Source organism: Talaromyces marneffei, chromosome 8, assembly GCF_009556855.1.
Source record: "Talaromyces marneffei chromosome 8, complete sequence".
Lineage (NCBI taxonomy): Eukaryota > Fungi > Ascomycota > Eurotiomycetes > Eurotiales > Trichocomaceae > Talaromyces > Talaromyces marneffei.
The window spans coordinates 236,926-256,464 of record NC_072355.1 but is presented as its reverse complement, the minus strand read 5'-3'; the positions used below and the strand labels follow the sequence as shown (position 1 = coordinate 256,464).

Genomic DNA, 19,539 nt, shown 5'->3' with positions numbered 1-19,539 from the left:
CCTATTTTCTTCTAGATACGCATGAAGTTGAGATGTGTCTTCAATGAGTGAGACCACAAAACTAGTTTCTGAATATCATTAAACACGGTAAGAATGAGACGCTATTACTTCAAGCCACTTTGGTATTCGTTTACTTCTCGTAGACGATCGACTATTATTATCTCGACATTAATCACTCCAGTATAGAACTCCGATATTATTGCGAAGATAAAACCTACATTCCCATACAAATGCCATATACTTAAATCAGTGAGCATCCTGGAGGACAATCAAAGTATGTGCATGTATCGCTCCGAGAGGAGCTATTCATGTGGCAGAGATTGAAGCAGATATGTCCCAAATTTGTGAGTCGTTTAGTTTGAGTATGGCCAAATTATAAAACAGTACTAATTGTAGCTTTAACAGTAAGTCGCATAACAAGGATGGCGGGTTGCAATAATGTGTCAACTTTTCATAAATAGATGAGCCGGCTGGTGTGTAGTAGTTAGGTAGTAGATTATGACTTTTGACAAACTAGATTCTGGTTTGCTGATGCTCCGAATCCGAATCGAATGCACCGGCTGAAGGGCCATGATCCAACAACTCCGAGTTACTACCGTAAATTCTAGTCGTCCAATGGCGCTTGGTACACTATTTATGGAAAAGATACATGTCAACCAGAGCTGTGTTTACTTCTACGAAACATTTACGACCCGGAAAACACGTCAATCTGCAATACGATAAGAAAAGTAATGGCACCTGGTCCATCACTACGAAGCACTTGGGCTTCATTTCGCCCTCCTAAACCCGAATTTACCGAGAAAAATGTGCCTAGTCTTGAAGGCAAGGTGTATCTAGTTACCGGCTCCAACACAGGGGTTGGAAAAGAAACAGCTCGCATTCTCTACTCAAAGGGGGCTAAAGTGTGGATGGCTGCGCGCTCTACGGAGAAGGCGAGCGTAGCTATTGACGAGATCAGGAATTCTCAGCCCAGTTCTACCGGTTCATTGCATTTTCTTCATTTGGATCTTAGCGATCTCAGCACGGTGAAGCAATCCGCCGAGCTATTCTTGTCGCAGGAACAAACGCTCCATGTTCTTTTCAACAATGCCGGCGTAATGGTTGGGACACCAGAGGCAACGAATACTGTTCAAGGCCATGAGCTTGCGCTCGGTGTCAATTGTATCGGAACGCATCTCTTCACCAGGCTTGTTACAGCTCTTCTGGCAAAGACAGCAAAATCCGAGCCCGAAGGTTCGGTCCGTGTGATCTGGCTTTCTTCATTTGGATTAGAGCTTTTCGGTGCAGAAAATGTGGGCGTTGCACTCGACAATCTGGATTATCATGAGCCCAAACCAGCAACTGAGAGATACGGAATCAGCAAGTGTGGTGCTTGGGCACTTGGTGTGGAGTATGCCCGGCGTCACAAAGCAGATGGCATTGTGAGTGTACCGATCAACCCAGGTAATCTGACCTCGGAACTTGCTCGCGACCAACCCGCAGCCTTGAAGGCAATTGTCAAAGTAGTCGGTTATCCCCCTATAATGGGTGCATACACCGAGCTTTTTGCCGCATTGTCGCCAGAAATCACCTTGGAAAAGTCGGGAGAATGGGGTACGTATTACACCATACTTTCTGTTTTCCTATCCAGTTGCTAATATTAGCGATTTTCTCTAGTGGCTCCTTTCGGAAGATTCTACCCCTTGCGACCGGACCTGATAAATGCGACGAAGCTCGAGTCGGAGGGTGGCACAGGTGGTGCGTATAAATTTTGGGAGTGGACTGAGCAGCAAATCAAGGACTATATTTGATTATGCCTCTTAACGTCCGGTTCCAGAAGAGTGATCAAATATACAATGATGTTTCTTTCCCGAAAATGGAATCTTAGGCTTACCGGCGAGTCGTCTTATACCTGATGTCCTCAGCAGTTCGGCTCGCTTTATGTTCATAAGAGCGGAAGAACGATTGCGAAGAGAGACTCCTGCTAAATAGAATGAACAATAGAGAGCTTCATGCAAGCCGGATTCTTATAATAGTCATGATTTTACATTGAAAACATACAGACAAAGGAGGGCTGCTTTGGCGACACTCACCGAAGATCAGACCCTCTACCAATATCATCAACAATCAAACAAAGCAATTGACCTCAGAAGACGAGGGATGTGCAGGAGCTCAGGCATCATTCAGGCAAATCTAAGAAAGGGTACTTCTTTAGATCAGTAATAAAAATTCCCCCAAGCAACTTGATCATTTCACACTTCTCATCCATAGTTGTGGTGATAAAGACTACTGTCGATGGCAATATGGAGACAAAATTATTTGCAACAGAAGTTCGAAGGTAGTCTCTCACAGACCATCTGACCTCGGATGACCCCGCCAACTGATCCGTGAATACTAAGTAGCATGTTTTTTGTCCAATTTGTTGAATGAGCATTCATCAATTACGGTGCGTGCCGGTGTAAAGGTAGTGCGCAGGTTGACTGAGATGAAGAAGGGGAGGAGACGCAGATGCCTAAAATGATGGCTGAGGAGAGGAGGGCTGGGAACAATCAGCTTTCCACATTCTGATGTCCTGTCTAATACACGCTTTTCCTAAATGATCTTACAATCCCTGCAAGTCGGTTTCGTAACAAGTAGATATATGCAGCAGCTGAAAAAGGAACACCCCAGAGAAAATATGGTTCGTATGGCTACCTAGGTACATACAAGAAAAGAATATACATCACTGGCTTCCCTTCCAACTCTTTTCTTGCTATTGCTTCTACGTTTATATCGTAGAAACCCTGACCACTAGCTTTTGTCCTTTTACGTCTCCTCGCTGAAGCATAGCTAGTCCATCAATGATGCCTTGCCATTGTCCTGTAACCTCACGAACAGGATGTGGCTTTAGTAACCCTTCATCGAGAACCGTCTGAATCTCCTTGGTAGCTTCGCAGCAAATTTTGCGAAGGGTAAGATTGACGTCGCGTGAATAGGCCGTCGGTCCTAAATCAATTTTTATTCCAAGGCCTTCGAAGCCCATGACTTCCTTAACGCGAACTGTTCGACGTGTTCTCCAAGCTGGTCTCAACTCTTCAAGGCAAGCATAGCGACCACCAGTACGGGCAATAAGACTGAAGCAAAGTGCAGCTGATTCCGCCGTGGTTATGCAATCAAGAACATATCGGATTGGAGCGCCGCCAGCGAGTTGTTTGATTGTTTCAGCACAAGTTGAGGATGTATAATCTGCAACACCAATTGCGCCGTATTCCATAGCCATAGCTGCCGATTTCGAAGAAGCAACTGCAATTGGTGCGTATCCAGCTCTGGAAATGTAGACGATCTTTGAGTTAGCCTGCAATTATCTCTGTCTATCAAGCTGTATACGGTATGACTTACAGCCTTAGTAATTGACAAGCCATTGTGCCAGATCCTGTGCCAGCTCCGTAAACCAAAACTGGTTCCCTTTTCTCACTCGGCTTAGTGGGACGACCAATGAGTGCCAGCGCATCAGGATCATAAAAAGCCAGTACTGAGGTACCCCAGCTGACTCCACCTAAAGCCGCTGCATCGAGGTCATCCCAACCTTCCGGGACCTTCAGCAATAAACCAGAGTCGGCAATCACCCATTCCGCAAAGGCACCGCTTTGGCGCTGACTGGGGTTGTAAGGAAACACCGCACCGCATACTCGTGTTCCAATTGGAAATTGGTTGGCAGTGTCGTTGCTGCCGCATGCCTCGATAATTCCGCAAAAGTCGCAACCAGCGAGATTGTCTCCGATTGGAAAGTGCTGTACCATTTTGAAATCTGTAGGATTCAGGGCCACGGCCAGCACACGAACCAGTACATATTGCTCGGAAGGCAGTTGAAACGTTGGTACCGACTGCGATACGATCAATGGAAGCGATGACTTTTCGTTTGTCTGGATGACTGCTGTTTGTGTTTTAGAGATGGCCATTTCTCTGCGAAAGGGTGATTCCTTCTTGCTGTTATTGCTGCTGCCATAGTATGCGGAGTTGAATTAGGGTTATTCAGGGCACATGGCTGATCTTATTTGCATCACATCATATACATAATAATATTTTACTCTAACTTAACGGCTTTTCAACCTTTACAATATTGATACCTAGGGCTGATTCCGAGTGCTATAGGCCGCCTCCGTGCATATCATAACCTTGCACGATAATCGTATTACGTAGGTAGAAGTCGGTCTCCTCGTCTTGTCTCATAGCATCCAAATCAATTTTGTGTGTTTTAGCACTAACTCTATGCTGACTACTTCAACCGAGATGACGGTTTCATTTGATGCAGGCCTTCTGCAATAGGAAACCGAACCCGAATGGGTCCATTATTTCATGCAAGCATATCATCCTCCGTATTTCTAGAAGCTCTGTCGACGGGCAGCAGCATGAATTCAAGAGTACCAGTGAGATTCCTTCTCTCGCATTTCAAGTTGTCGGGGCCTCTATGACCATGTCCTTGTTTCTAGGGAGGACTATATCAGCCGAAGTATTAGCCCTGATACGCACAGTCGCCTCGATACTTCCTAGTGCAGCCGATGAAATTTTGAACGACTTGACTGGTAAAAAGTCACCGAATGATGGCTTTCCTGCGCAAGTAATCCACTAGGCACCGGACGAAAAGTAAGGTGCCGAACACCGTCTTCTCGTGTATGGTCTCAAGAAAGCTAGGATATGTACGTTAGATCACTACCAGTACCGGTACCTAAGCTCCACCTTGAAAAGTCGCTTTTGGCTCTCTTAGGTAATTGTCGCAAAAACCGGAGCAGCATTAATTTCACGTGTCTTATTATGCAATAGTAGTCTGGTAGCTACTTAGCGAAAGCTGTGTTTCGTAGATTCCATTGTCGCAAATGAGGAGGGAAGAATTTAGAGAAAACACTGAACGTCGTTATACTCATTATAGCTCAATATCATGCTCTCGCTTAACACAGAACGGTCGAAGGGAACTACTGGCGATTCCTTAGAATTGACAGATGTTCTGAAAAATGGCACACTATCAACACTGGCCAATGAGGATATCTGTGAAAAAAATGACAGCTCTACTTCAGGATCGCGAGAAACAGTTGGCCGAGCGAAAGATGACACAAATTACCCAAAGGGCGCGAAAATGTTTCTCATAGTGGTCTCTCTGTGTCTTGCAGTCTTCTTGATGGCTTTAGAGTATGGTTTTCATTTCTCTCGCACTTTGCTATTGAAGGAACTAATACTATGACCGTGATAAAGCAACTCGGTGATAACCACAGCGATTCCAAAAATCACTGATGACTTTGGTAGCGTGTTAGATGTAGGGTGGTACGGAAGTGGTAGGCCAACCTAGAAAGCATTTACTACAGTACCTTGAAAACTCCTACTAAATACTACTTGACTATAGCTTACTTGCTGACAACTGCCTCCCTGCAACTCATTTTCGGCAAGATTTACACATTTTGGAGCATCAAATTGGTTTTCTTATCGACCATCGCCGTATTCGAGCTCGGTAGCTTAATATGTGCCGTCGCACCTTCATCAACGGCTTTTATCGTCGGACGAGCAATTGCTGGATCTGGTTCTGCCGGTATATTTTCCGGTGCTCTGCTCATCATCACCCATACTTCTCCTCTGGCAAAACGACCAACATATATCGGTTTAGCGGGCGGTATGTATGGGATAGCATCTGTGGCTGGTCCTATCATCGGAGGCGTCCTTACTGACAATGTGGTACGTTCCAAACACAAAGGATTATGAATACCAAATGCGCCTTTTTCTTATTAACATTCATACCACTAGTCTTGGCGATGGTGCTTTTATATAAATCTACCACTGGGCGGCGTTACGGCTCTGGCCATCTGGTTGATCCTCAAGGATCCGCAACGAGATGTGCCAACGCTTCAAACTTGGATGGATCGCATAAGAGTCTTGGATCCCATTGGGACCCTGATTTTCTTACCAGCAATGGTTTGCCTGTTGCTCACCCTACAATGGGGAGGTTCGAAGTACAGCTGGAATGATGGGCGAATCATTGCTCTTCTGGTTCTTTCTGGCGTTCTGATCATAGCTTTTCTGCTTATCCAGCTTCGCCTACAAGAAGCTGCAACAGTGCCTCCGCGCATCTTTCGCAATCGTTCCGTGTGGGCTGGTTGCCTCTACGGGTTTTGTACAAGTTCGGCATTTTTTCTTGTCATATACTACATCCCCATTTGGTTCCAGGCAATACAAGGAGTTTCAGCTATTGAATCCGGCATTCGAAACCTTCCAATGATGATTTCAACAATTCTCATGTCTATAATGGTCGGCGGCCTGGTGACGGCTCTAGGATACTATACGCCGTTCATGATTGCGGCAGCAATTCTTTCCTCTGTCGGAGCAGGTCTTGTCTCTACTTTTGCAGTTCATACCTCAAGCGGGAAATGGATTGGTTATCAGATCCTGTTCGGCATCGGATACGGTCTCGGTTCAAGACAGCCTTTGGTGGCTGTTCAGGCAGCCCTAGAAACAAAGGACATACCTATTGGTACATCTATCATTATGTTTCTGCAAACACTTGGCGGAATGATCTTTGTCAGTATCGGAAACTCGATCTTTACAAACTCCCTTGTCAACTCACTTGCTCACAATGTGCCATCGGTAAATCCAACCATTATCACTACAACCGGAGCAACTGACATCAAGAATATCGTATCCGCGGAGGAGCTGCCCAAGGTACTCATAGCATACAACCATGCTCTAGACCAGGCATTCTTGGCAGCTGCTGCCATGGCCGCTCTCTCCGTCTTTGGCAGTGTCCTGGTTCCGTGGTTGAGTGTAAAGCAGAACTACCACGAGGTGGATGAACCAGTGAATGAAACAACCTCCAAATAATCTTTTTGTATCTGTTAGTTTCCAAAGCCGTGGAAGGCTGCAAATACTCGGGCACACCGAACACTTTGTATATACAACCATTCAGTAGGATGGCATTTTGAATAAAGATAGTCAATGAACATGAGTGTTTGCAATACGGCGCTTTTTTATATACAAGCATTCCTAGCATTTGACGATATCGAGAGCCGTGAGCCGATATATATGATAAATACTTACCTTGATAGAAAGTCTCTGACTTGTAAGGGTGGTACTGGAAAATGGCCACTTCTTCTCGGATTCGGTGCGCGGAAATCACTGCAAAGGAATAGATTCATCTTGCATCAAGAAGAGAGAAACACGAAGTATGATTATACCTGTTATACAGCCCAGAATTTATAAGAATTTCAACATCTACTAGGGTAATACATGGAAATTCAACGAGGACATATTTTCTACGTAACAGAGTCAGAAATATTCATTTGTTTACGTAGGCCTTCGTAAAGTAGATTGATTCACGTGTCTCACAAAACTCTAATATACACCATACAAATGAAATGGAACAAGGAATAAGTATAAATAACAATTTGGCCACATACAGGATATATCTAAGGAGTCCCGGTTTCTTCAAGCAGATGGAACGGTCTTAAGAAGTCTGGGGTAGTCTTGGGCTCCAGGGGTATCCATGATCTCAATGAGGGTGGCAATAGCAGGATGAAGACCAGCGGAAACGGCCTTTTGAATCCAGTCCTCAAGAGGTAGCACATCGAATGGTTTTTCATTCTCGGGAGCGATTCTCTTTAGGTCATTCAGTGGCAAAACAATATCGCCAACTTCGTGAGTATAAACAACGTCCACTGGGTTGCTGATGTCCAGGACTGCGTTGAGTATGTCGCTGCACGCTGTCTTGATGGAGACGAGATCAAGAGCACCACGGTTGTGCTTCACGTGGGGAACAGCCTTGATCTTCTTTGCGTAGTGAAGTAGTGCATTCACCCAGTCAAGCTCGGCTCGAGCATTGGTCGCGTCGTCACCCTCACGGATAATAGTTGATGGACGATGGATATAGACTGGTAGGCCGTATATATCATGCACCTGTTCAAGGAAACGTTCATTAACCCACTTCGAGCACATGTATCCAAAAGTGCCATCTGGGGCCGGTAGCATTGAGTCTGGACCAGTCACTGGGACTGGTGGGAAGGCAGGCTGGCTGTACAAGACACAAACACCAACTGAGGACACATAGTGAAATGGAATACGGCGCGGTAGGCAAAGACGAGTAAGGTCCCTCGTTGACCCGCAGTTGGCGGTACGCATGTCAGGGAAGAACTTCAAATGTGATGTATCCGAGCCATTGTGTATCACAACATCAGCCTCTGAGAAGATTTCGGCAGCCTCCTTTTCAGATAGACCAAGGAGAGGCAAAGTAAGATCTCCTTCATGGTAGATAACGCGCGGGTTGACTGGAAGCTCGTTGTTCGCTAGGCGAGTGGACAACTTGCGAACAGCAAGACAATGGATTTTGCGGGCAGGTGTGTTCTCCAAGAAGTAATTGAGCAAATGGTGTCCCAAGAGACCTGCTGCACCTGTGAGAACGATGACATTGGGTGGATTTGCAGGGTTTAGCCCAGTGACCGCAGCCAGCTTGTCCAATTCTGCCACTGGAGGGCGAGCTTCTGCTTGCCAATCAATATCCATTGTTCGGAAGTCTGGCTTGTACCCATCAGGTGAAGCCTTGCGGTCTGGAGTTGTGACTACTGTAGTGGGGTGGGATTCCATCTTCGAGTCTGCACCAATGTCAGGAGAGCTTTCGCTCGTGCTATCAGCTGTCCCATCTTCTTGACAACCACTCAATCCAGGAACGAATTCAGCAGGCAGTGCGGTCAATGCATATGAGACAAGGCTTGACATCGGTTCATTACCCATGATTTTCAAAACGGGAATGCTAACTTGAAGAGTGTTCAAGAACCACGAGCGAATGTCAACGGAAACAAGAGAGTCAAGGCCGATTTCAGCACCCTCGGCCTCCATAATCTCTTCATCAGAGGTTGTAACTTGAAGAACTTTGCGTAATTGGCTAGCAAATGCGTCTAGAATAGAGCGTTAGTGTATAATTTAGTCAACATCTTGTAAGAGGGAAACTTACGTTCAATAATCTTTCGGACCTGATCCATGGTTTGACACTGCTGTACTTGCTCCTTGACTGAGAGTGTAGACTTCTCCTTATCATCAACCAATACTGCCTTCTGACTCTGGATGATGAAAGAGGAGAACTTCGGGTTCAAGAACCAATATGGAGCATTAGGAATGTCGAACGGAACGTCTGAGAGACCAGCTGTGATTTCTGGTCCGTACGGTGATTCCAAGCGGCTAGCATCAATGGCTTCACAAATAGTTTGGTTCCAATCCTCCTCTGAGAGACGCATCATCTGCAGTTTCTGTACGATCATATCTAAGGCTTTGCGAGATTCACGCTCCATGTATCCAGCGCCGATGATGGCTCCGCCGTTAACAGTGGCTGCGCGAAGCCCTCTCTTTCGTCGCTGTGCTGCAAGAGCGCACATGAATGTGTTGGCTGCTGCATAGTTGGCTTGGCCCAAGTTTCCGATGACACAGTTGATAGATGACACAAAAACGAAGAAGTCGAGGTCTGTGGTGTAGAACATCTTATCAAGAATGATACTACCAATAACCTTGGGATTCAAGACATCGGTGAGCTCTTGGTAAGACATATTGCGTATGGATACGTCGCGCAACACCATAGCTCCATTCATAACTCCAACAATGGGCGGTAGGGTCTCCTTTATTTGACGATGAACGTCATGCATGCCTTTCTCATTCGTAACATTGCTAATTGAAGTTTGGTCAGAGAAGTAAAGCACCGGAATTAGTCAAATTTTCACTTACCAAGCAAAAACAGCAACGGTGGCCCCTCTCCGTTTGTGGGCAGCTAGCCATTCTGGCGCAACATCGGGGTTCCTACTTGTCAGAACGACGTTCCTGGCACCCTTGCTAATCATCCAATCAGCAAGAGAAAGACCTAGCGCTCCGGACATGCCGACAATCCAATATGTACTATCCGAACCCTTAAACATGGTAGTAGAGTCCAAGCGGGTCTGTTGAACCGGCAATGGAGAGTCTGCCTTCCACTCAATTATAGTCAACGGCTGCGAAGGTCTTCTTTCCCGAGCCAGAATTTCGAGATTGACAGACTCGCCTAACGTTGCTGAGCCAGATCCACTTTGAGCGTATTGGAGGGCCTTAGATAGGTTTTCTTTGAGAGCTGGAGGAACTGCAATGTGAGAAGGAGATGCACTCAAAGAATATAACATCTTAGCTGTCATGATTAGGCAGTCCTTGGAAAGAGTGGAGATCAAGGTATTCTCATTCTCAGTGATATCAATCTCCGTAAAGCTGACGAATGAAGCGGGTTCAGCGAGCAAGATTTCTTGAACATCTGGAGTGCTGAGATAGTCGTGAAGTTTTATCCAGTTGTTAGGAACCTCCTCGGCTGAAAAGTCATACGTGTAGACGACATGAACACCTTTCTCGCAAGCTAGGTTCTCAATTGCCTCGGCGACACCAACAGCGGCGTTGTGGATCAGTAAAGTCTGACCGTTGTAGAGAGGTCCAACAATATTTTGGGCGATAAGATGAGCGGCAACCTTTGTCAGCAACTCTACACTTGCAATAGTGGCGTTATTGTAAGTGAGAGCGGATCCCAATTGAGCCCTAGTAGTTGAGGATAGTGATGAGACAAGTGTGAGGTAGGAAGTATCACTTCCTTCCTGCGAACCAGATACAAGGTATTTGAAGCCTGCAGGGGTTTTCAGGGCAGAAAGAACGGCATGTGAAGTCTGGAAATGAATAAGACCATCGGGATTGTTGTGCTCCAGCAACTCGACCTCATATTTTGATTGATTCTTGATGGAGCAGCCACTGTCACTGAAAGTCAAAGTAAGACTTTGCCCTGTAATTGGCTGCTCCCGAGTGATGAGTCGTCGTGCTGAGTTGTATCGATCATTGAGCTCAGATATGGGCTTCAATCGCGTGACAAGACGAGAGTCATCCTTGGCAATAATCAACTCAGGCTCAGGATTCCAGAGATGTTCCTCCTTCTTGTTCTTTGTAACATGAAAGCGGAGTAAAATCTCTGCGACCGCCTCGGCGCTTGCATTTTCTGGATCTTCAAGATCCAATTGCTGAAGATTCAAATCAGGAGTTTCATGCTGCGCTGTTCGACCAAATCCAACAGTCATGTTGCAATATGGCTCGTCACCACGACGACCGCTTGTCACCCAGAGGAGGGTTTTTCCTGACTCAAACATTTGTTTCAAGCCCATGAAAGTCTCCGCAGAGATGTCTTTGAAGACGGGATGGTCCAATTCCGTCAAGCTCAGCACCGTCGAGTCAGCGTCAACCACATCAAAGTCGACATCAAGTAGTGAAGAGTAAGAGAACATTTGATCAGCATACGGTCTCAGAAGCGACTTCAGGGGTTCCACAAGGCGGGCACTTCGTTGAGTTTTACCACCAACGATGACCAACTTTTCGATGGGAGTTGGCTTCCAAGAACTTGTCGAAAGAGGATTTCGTAAGAAGCTGACCTCATCGTCAACAGCTTGTGCTGAAAAGTGGAAAACATTGAGCACATCTTCGAAAGAGTCCGGGGAATGAGACTCAACACCGCCGAAGCCAGTCTTATGAAGGAGCTCAACCCATCCTTGTGGAGAAACGTGAGGTGATAGTTCACGACCGGTATCAGTACCAAGCCACCAGCCAGGAAGAGTGCCGAAGATGAAACCACTGCTAGCTACACCATTCATACCTTCCTGACCTTCACCAACGACAAGGAAACCACCTGGCTTGAGGAGACGACGGATATGGCGTAGAGATTTCTCCAGGTCGCTAGTAGCATGAATGACGAAAAAAGCGACGATAAGATCGTAAGAACCTTCAACGAAACCTTGATCTAATGGGTCGTTCTCGGCATTAAACGTCTTGAAGATCATACGGTCTCTATGTTGGGAGAAAATGCCAGCAGCATTTCCGAAAAAGCCCGCTGAGATATCCGTGTATGTGTAGGATTTGAAGCTTGAACCGATCTCCCGGAATATAGCTTTCGTGGCGCCACCAGTTCCAGCACCTATTGAAATTAAATCAGCAACGCACAAAATTGGGAGCAGAGTATGAAACTCTGCCGTAAAAAAACTTACCAACTTCAAGAATATTCATATGTGGGAAGCGTTCAACAAGTTGCTTCACTGTTCGACTAACCCATTGGCCGGATTCTCTCAATCCGAAACCAGTTGCGTAGTAACGATCAAGGATGTCGTTTGCCCGGAAATGTTCGAGAATCGTGGTCTTGCCTGCAAATACATGTGGCATTTGTTCTCCCACGAGATGCATGATCTGGACATCGGGAATGTGAGCGAAGTCCTTGCTGCAATTTTTGACGTCTTCAAGGGTGTCATTCAGCCACTCTTTCTTAGCCCATTTGTGCTTTCCGCTCTCTACCATATCCGTGATATACCGGGCGTAGTTGAGATACCATTTAGTGGTGAACTCGGATCTGATGGGATGGTCAGGAGGCACTTCCTTGTGGAATTTTCGGAGGTAGAAGGTCGCAATTCTCTCTAGCATAATGACCATGTTGCGGTGGCTCCCTCCGAGAGGAATATCAAGAGCTGCTGTTTCACCGTCCAATCGATCGCTAATCCAATCCACTCTGGAAAAGACCTTGCGGTCGGCTTCCGCCGTGCTACCACCAAAGGGCATGAAGCTTGCTCCTTGGACCTGAATGGCAGCATGTTGGTCTGCATATGAATAGAGTTGGACGTGCCCAGTAATACCCCTCTCATCTGGCTTTCGAGGAACAATAGCCGAGTCCACTGGAGCAAATTCTCCTTGCTGCCAGGCAGTTGCATTACAAAGTGCTGGGTTGATTCTAATCCGCTGAATAGAAGTGGGTAAGTGAATAGTACGTAATTGTTCGTCATACGGATAGCTGTAAGCCAAAATGATGGACTGCAGTACGGCATCAAGTTCTGTTGGATGAATCAATAAGGGGAATTCACCCTCGCTAAGTGGTTGCATCTTCACAAGACACGTAGCACGGTAGTGCTTTCTGTGAAGGGAAGACAAGGAACGGAATCGACCGCTAAAATTGTAACCCAGATCGGCCAACGCATTATAGAAGTTGTCAGTCTCAACGTCAATAACGTGTGAAAGTGGTGGTGGACGTGTTGGCAAAAGGGATGCTGAAGGCTCTCCCAACAAGATCTCAACGTCTCCGCTTGCTGCCAACGTGAAGTCCTCAGCAACAGCACTCAGAACAGCTGAGTAGGTGAAAGTTGCTAGAATACGATTGGATTTCCGCTCATGTTTAACGTTAGCCATTTGGATCAAAACCTCGATATCTGGATGATCTTGGTCGAATGCAATTGCTTGGTGAATGACAAAGTTCTTGATCTCTATCAGGCGAATAGCTTCGTTCACAGACTCCGCAAGATGACTAGATGCTTCCATAGCTGAGGACAGGTAACCTGCCGCTGGGAAAACGGTTTGACTCTGAACCTTGTGTCCAGCAAGCCAATACATCTCATTCTCCCGGAGAAGGTTCTTCCAAATCATCTGGTGAGGGGCACTGTCCGGAGTGAGGTGGCCCAGCATTGGGTGGAATGGCTCTTGAGTCTGGTAGATCTTTCGTGACATTCTGGTCTCATGCCAGTAACTGCGTTCATGATTCCATTGATAGCTAGGAAGACCTTTGAGGACCTGGAAGCACTTTTTACCTCCAAGCATCGCAACTTCGTAGTCATTGAGATCCACCAATGATTTATCAAGGTGAGACCATAAGTAACCTAGTCCTGCTGCAGAAGCTTCCAGGGAACTTGTTCCGCGGGTGAGAAGGCTGATATAAGGTATATCCTTACCCTGAACCTCTTGGATGGTCTGCGTACCAGGCCCCTTCAGAGCTGGATGTGCGCCGACTTCCATTGCCAAGTCATACGAGTTGGACGCAAGCGCAGTCACGAGAGCATCATAAAACAATACGGGTTTCGCCATGTTGTCCGCCCAGTAGACATCCCCAAGAGCCATATCGTGGTCGACAAGCTTGTTGTAAACACTTGAGTACCATACACATTTTGTATTTGGCTTCTGTGGAGAAATTCCACAACGACGGAGTGACTCAATGTATGGCTTAACGCAGGCCAGCATATGGTTGGAGTGATATGCGGTGTCAACACGGAGCTTCCTGTTGAACTTCTTCTCATCATCCAAGATGTCTTGAAGCTCAGCAATGGCATCTTGATCACCAGAAACGGTCACACTCGATGTCGAATTGTTAGCAGCGATGCTGATACGTCCTTGGAACATCTCATCCGCACATAGCTCATCCATGTCTTCTTTTGAGCTACCTACTGCAACCATGGCGCCTTTCACGCTGCGGCCAGTGGGGCTGGCTGCAAATTGAACATGCAAACCACGATAGTAGGCAATGTAGATAGCATCCCTCGCCGTTAGAAATCCGGCAGCATACGCAGCCGCAATTTCACCGGAAGAGTGTCCAACGACTGCATCGAATTCAATACCAGCCATACGAAGGATATCAACCAGCAGAACTTGAATCGCAGTGCACAATGGCTGAGACAACACGGCCTCGCTAACACGGGATGTCTCGGGAGCAGCTAGAATCTCTCGCTCGAGCGACCAGGTAGGGCGGTCTTTTGACGGCAGCGCAGCAAGATGATTTTCCATCTCCCGAATAATTTCTCGCGCCACCTCATTGTTCTCTATCAGTTCAGCGCCCATGCGAGCATATTGAGCTCCCTGCCCGGTAAATATGCCCAACACTTTTGCAACGCCATGTTTGGATTTCGGCAAGGCTTTGATGCCCACTGGAGTGTCTTCGTCTTTCAATTTAGCGATCAATTTAGCTTTGAGATCTCCAATCGATGAAGCTGCAATTGAGGCACGGTAAGGGAAAGCAGTACGTCGCTGGCGCAAGGTAAACGCGAGGTCTGCTATGTTGAGGGAGTCTCCTTCGTTGGTCAAATATTCCGCGTATGCTGACAGGGAGCAGCGCAAGGACTTCTCTGATAAAGCAGAAAATACAAGAGGACCAAACACTGTTTTACTGCTCGAGGAAGCGGTATTGTCATAACTTTCCAAAATAGCATGGGCGTTTGAGCCGCCAAAACCGAAGCTGTTTACGCTAGCCCTTCGTGGACCTATAGCAAGTTGTGGCCAGGGCTTAGCAGCAACAGGGATCTCCAATCCCTTGTAGAATGGCTTCACGCGATCCGAAAGGGAGTTAAATAACATGTTTGGAGGTATGGTCCCACGTCGGATAGCTTCGGATGCCTTGAGAACAGCTGCAATACCTGCCGTACCCTCAGTATGCCCAAGCACAGTCTTGATAGATCCAACGTAAAGAGGTTGGCAGTCACTGTTAAGTTGTAGGTTTCCCTTGGAAGAACCGTAGAAAGCGTTGTGGATGGCCTGTGCCTCGATTGGGTCTCCAGCTGGGGTACCAGTTCCATGGGCTTCGAAATAATGTGGTCGATCGATGGGGGATTGCAAATCTAGTCCTGCGCGTGTATAGATAGAGCGAATCAAGGACTCCTGGGCAGCTGCACTAGGCATTGTAATGCCGTCAGTGGCACCGTCTTGGTTTGTGGCGGTTTCCCGGATAATGCATTCAATATGATCTCCATCCGCAAGTGCAGCACTAAGGGTCTTAAGGACGATAGAGGCTACACCTTCACCACGAGCATAGCCATTGGCGCCTTCGTCCCACATGCGACTGCGGCCATCAGGGGAAAGCATTTTTAATTTGCTCTCTATGATAAAGTTTTCAGGTCCCAAGATTAAATTTGAACCGCATGCAACCGCCATGCGACTTTCACCGCTTCGGAGAGACTGCACAGCCATGTGAACTGCGATAAGACTGGATGAGCACGCAGTGTCAATGGATATGGATGGACCATGCCAATCAAAGAAGTAAGAGACTCTGTTTGAGAGAATGCTTCTTCCAGTACCAGTGGCATAGTATGTGGGACTTTGATCCATATCGCGCAAAGTCATTGTTCCGTAGTCGCCCACCATTACTCCGACATAGACACCAGTGTCACTTCCACGTAGTCCATTCATATCCATACCGGCTGATTCCAATCCCTCATATACGACTTCCATAAGAAGACGCTGTTGGGGATCGATAGCCTTAGCTTCAACGGGTTTTACACCAAAGAACTCGGCATCGAAGCCGCCAAGGTCTTCATCTAGCAGATATGCATGCGTAACGTTGCTGTGTCCGTGATGTGATGAATCTGGATGGTAAAAGCTTTTGATCTTGAAGCGATCTGTAACTTCGCGACGAAGATCTCTGGGTTCTTTCAGGATATCCCAGAGCTTGGATGGAGAGCTAGCTTCCCCAGCGAAGCGACAGGCGCTGCCTACAATGGCAATTGGCTCACTCTGCCTAAGAGTCATGGTGATAATGTGTATTGAATTTGTGAAAGGGAAATTGGAATATTATTGGAACTGTGAAGTTAGCATCATGTTTCCTGGAAAAGGGGCCAGCGAGAATTACCTTGCTCTGCTGTTGAATGCTTGCCTTGTGTTATTGTGCCGGGGCTGATGGAGAATGAGTATGGATAGACCACGACAGGTCGTGTTAAAATCACAGTGCTCCGCCAAAGTCGACGTTCTGATCACATAAATATAATCAATCAAAGCATTAACATCTATCTTTAAGTCACTTGGGGACGCCACCTGTCTTTCGGCAATACTGATAACATGATTCTACGAATAGATAGACCCAATGGTCGAATATTAGGTCCGATTGACTACTGGAGAATCTGAGCCGAATGCCAACTAATTCTGTCTATCCATTTCCTAACTGTCTGATCAATCAGGTTGGACTAGTCGATGTGAATCGGAGAGTTGTAGAAATAGTTGAAACGGCCAGCAGCACATCCGAAAGTCAACTCGGAGCCGAAACTTGGGCAATTTTACATTGAGTGTGTTTGCAGTTCTGCCTTGACCACTTGGCACTTTCGATTCTTTCAGCCAATATCTCCGAACTATTTATATACAATGTTACATGTACCGGGGAGTGTTAATTTCAGCGCCGCCCTAGTCTTGTCGTTCGCTGGTTCGCATTCGGAGCTACTTTCACAAGCGAGCTGGGGCCAAAATCTTGGTAACCTGTGCAATACAACGACATGAAATGGGTCGTTGACATAGTTGGTACAACATAGTATTGAAAACTAGATGAAGAAATCATCTTAGTATCCCGATCCCGGTTGTTAGTCTCTGGAAGCTGGAAATATCTAACATTCGAAGTCTTTGCGACAATAGTTTGCGCAAGCTCTTCGACTGAGTCTCGATTCCAGGCAAATATGTATATCCGTTGAAGTTGATGTTACCGATTCCAAGAGTTAGTTCTTGTTTTTAGAAACATTAGTTTTATCTTTATATTTACATAAGTGATTGATACCTAATATATTTGTAGGAAAAGCTATTCTTCTTGTTTGTGAAAACACGTCCATCAATTAACGAAACGTAACAATATTCTGAAATAGTGTGCTGGTATTGTATGTATGTCTTTATGCTGACATATTCTCAAAGTCATTTTTAATCGATGAGGAGATGTTGTCCAAAAGAGTCGCCTCATCCTCTAATGGACAACCTAGGGCAGCCTTCTGCCAAGTAACCACACAGATCAAATTACCCCCTTTCACACTGGCAATGCAAAATGTAAATGGTGCGCTATGAACAGCGGCTGAAGTAGTCATCAAGAATTTAGTAATTTTGCATATGCTCTTTTCAATAACACCATCAAATGCATTGATGTTGCTCAGTGCAAAGGAAGCATCGCGCGGTCCTCCCAGCTTTTGCATCATGGAAGCGGCATGGTCTGGAACAAATCTGATCATGCCAATCATTTGGTCCTCCAATTTAGAGCTACATTCTGAAAGTTTCTCAGTAAGACTTTTGGCATCGGCCCATGTCTTGTCAGAGATAGGTTTAGACGGATCTATACGGGGATGTGAATAAGACAATCCTGAAACGCAGTTACCCCATATAAGTGGAGTACCATTGGCCATTCTCAAGTCAACAGCGGTCTGGGAAACAAAATTTGTGAATTCATCGCCTGGTAGAGCTTTGGTCAAAGCCCTCACAACAAGTTTGTGTAACAAGCCTGTGAGCTTGGTACCGTGGGCCCGTGAGGCGTTCAGAGCTCCTTTGACTTGAGAAGCTCCAATTTCGATGATCTTCACTCCCGTTTGTAAACCATTAGGTCCCAGAAAGACAGGGGAGCCAGTCCAAGTGTTCTCGTCAACGACTCTCGTTGTTGCCAGAGACTTCATGAACTCTGGAGAAATAGGGAATCTCTCCGGAGTGTCAAAGGCTTCAGGAAGTGGGATGTCAGGTATCACAACAGTGGGATTGTTGCTCTGGCTATCTACGGGCTTTTGAAGAGCCTCCAGAAATTTGCGATGGAAGAAGTATCCCGACACACCATCCGCTGTCGAATGAGAAGATACGTACGCGATAAAGCAACGCGATTTGCTTCCGGATGTAAATGGGAGTATAACTATTCTCCACGGAGGTACAGATGGATCAGTGAATCTTTGGTCGACTATGGATGGTAGAGCTCTCTCGATGGCTGCAGTTTCGTCATCTTCGTCCACGACTTGCTTGTCGATGACAGAAATATGATCATCGAGATTTAGACTAGGCACAAGCTCCCAGAAAGGTTCTTTAGTGTCCTTGCCTTTCATTATCATTGCCATTTGAGGAAACATTGCAATGCAGCTTTTCAAAGCAGGCGCAAATGAACGAGCTGAGTTGACTTGGAAGCTGCCATCTGCAAACTCGTACACGGCCCCAACACTTCCGGTGTGGAAGTAGCCAAGATCCTCCCTGATAGCAAGACGTTTCTCATAGGGACCTACATGATATTGTTATTCTTTTTCCGAGTCAGCTCAGAGTAGGGCATACCACATACTTGCGAGCCTTTGATGAACCATGTTTGCGGTCTGTTGAATTTTGCTAGCGAAGATATGTAGATTGAAGTTGCAATGATGAATATTGTTAAAGCTCCATACAGTATTCAAAAGGTTTGGAATTATATGTTGTGCTTTCTTGAGCTGAATCGCTTTGAATAGCCTGGTTTGGAAGTCGGAATTTAGGGCTTGGCTACTCACATGACAGTTTACACGCCACCTCGGTCGATTTACATGTCACGTAAAATACCCGATAGTACCGAAGGAGCATCAAATACAAAGTCAATCGATTGGAGCAGTTATCGATCCGATCACCTCTTTGGCCCCTCCGAAGAGGGTTTACATCAGTCGTGTCAGCGCATTGGGGACACTCCGAAGATTTCGGTATACTTCCGCCGAGTTGAATCGTCCCTTTCCCGATACGGTAACTCCTGGCGAATGGGGCAACTCTTCACATCGGATACACTACTAAAGCTACTTTATCAAACGTTAAAAATGTTATGAGAGGTAAGCCTTTACCATGTAGTAAATCCGAAGTTCGATCCTGGAAATGGAACACTTGACGAAGTCTGCCGGGTTCTAATTACTCGCCATGGTTTGACTTTGCATCGGACCTGTACGTCTGTATCCATTTGACCCAAAAGTAACGCTACCTAATTAACTTGTAGGAACATCTGGAAGACACGTAGTAGAGGTCTGGATACATGATATTTCCCTTTGTTTCCGT

At 46.3% G+C, this 19,539-nt stretch overlaps 5 protein-coding genes across 5 annotated transcripts; 2 read left to right on the top strand and 3 right to left on the bottom strand.

Annotated features, from left to right (window-relative positions):
- Positions 1 to 731: 731 nt before the first annotated feature.
- EYB26_009441 (uncharacterized protein) lies at positions 732 to 1,790 on the top strand (the record flags this gene model as incomplete). The annotated part of the gene is made up of 2 exons (XM_054268691.1): positions 732 to 1,593; positions 1,657 to 1,790. 2 exons carry the CDS (start codon positions 732 to 734, stop codon positions 1,788 to 1,790), a joined length of 996 nt encoding a protein of 331 aa, XP_054124666.1.
- A 956-nt stretch (positions 1,791 to 2,746) lies between these two features.
- EYB26_009440 (uncharacterized protein) lies at positions 2,747 to 3,917 on the bottom strand (the record flags this gene model as incomplete). Its single annotated transcript, XM_054268690.1, has 2 exons — positions 2,747 to 3,284; positions 3,358 to 3,917. The coding sequence occupies 2 exons, from the start codon at positions 3,915 to 3,917 to the stop codon at positions 2,747 to 2,749; spliced, it is 1,098 nt and encodes a 365-aa protein (XP_054124665.1).
- Positions 3,918 to 4,894: 977 nt separating this feature from the next.
- On the top strand, positions 4,895 to 6,819 carry EYB26_009439 (uncharacterized protein; the record flags this gene model as incomplete). Its single annotated transcript, XM_054268689.1, has 4 exons — positions 4,895 to 5,142; positions 5,206 to 5,285; positions 5,354 to 5,679; positions 5,749 to 6,819. The coding sequence occupies 4 exons, from the start codon at positions 4,895 to 4,897 to the stop codon at positions 6,817 to 6,819; spliced, it is 1,725 nt and encodes a 574-aa protein (XP_054124664.1).
- Positions 6,820 to 7,422: 603 nt separating this feature from the next.
- Positions 7,423 to 16,290, bottom strand: EYB26_009438 (uncharacterized protein; the record flags this gene model as incomplete). The annotated part of the gene is made up of 4 exons (XM_054268688.1): positions 7,423 to 8,885; positions 8,942 to 9,645; positions 9,703 to 11,941; positions 12,012 to 16,290. 4 exons carry the CDS (start codon positions 16,288 to 16,290, stop codon positions 7,423 to 7,425), a joined length of 8,685 nt encoding a protein of 2,894 aa, XP_054124663.1.
- Positions 16,291 to 17,408: 1,118 nt separating this feature from the next.
- Positions 17,409 to 18,836, bottom strand: EYB26_009437 (uncharacterized protein; the record flags this gene model as incomplete). The annotated part of the gene is made up of 2 exons (XM_054268687.1): positions 17,409 to 18,757; positions 18,815 to 18,836. 2 exons carry the CDS (start codon positions 18,834 to 18,836, stop codon positions 17,409 to 17,411), a joined length of 1,371 nt encoding a protein of 456 aa, XP_054124662.1.
- Between the last annotated feature and the right edge of the window lie 703 nt (positions 18,837 to 19,539).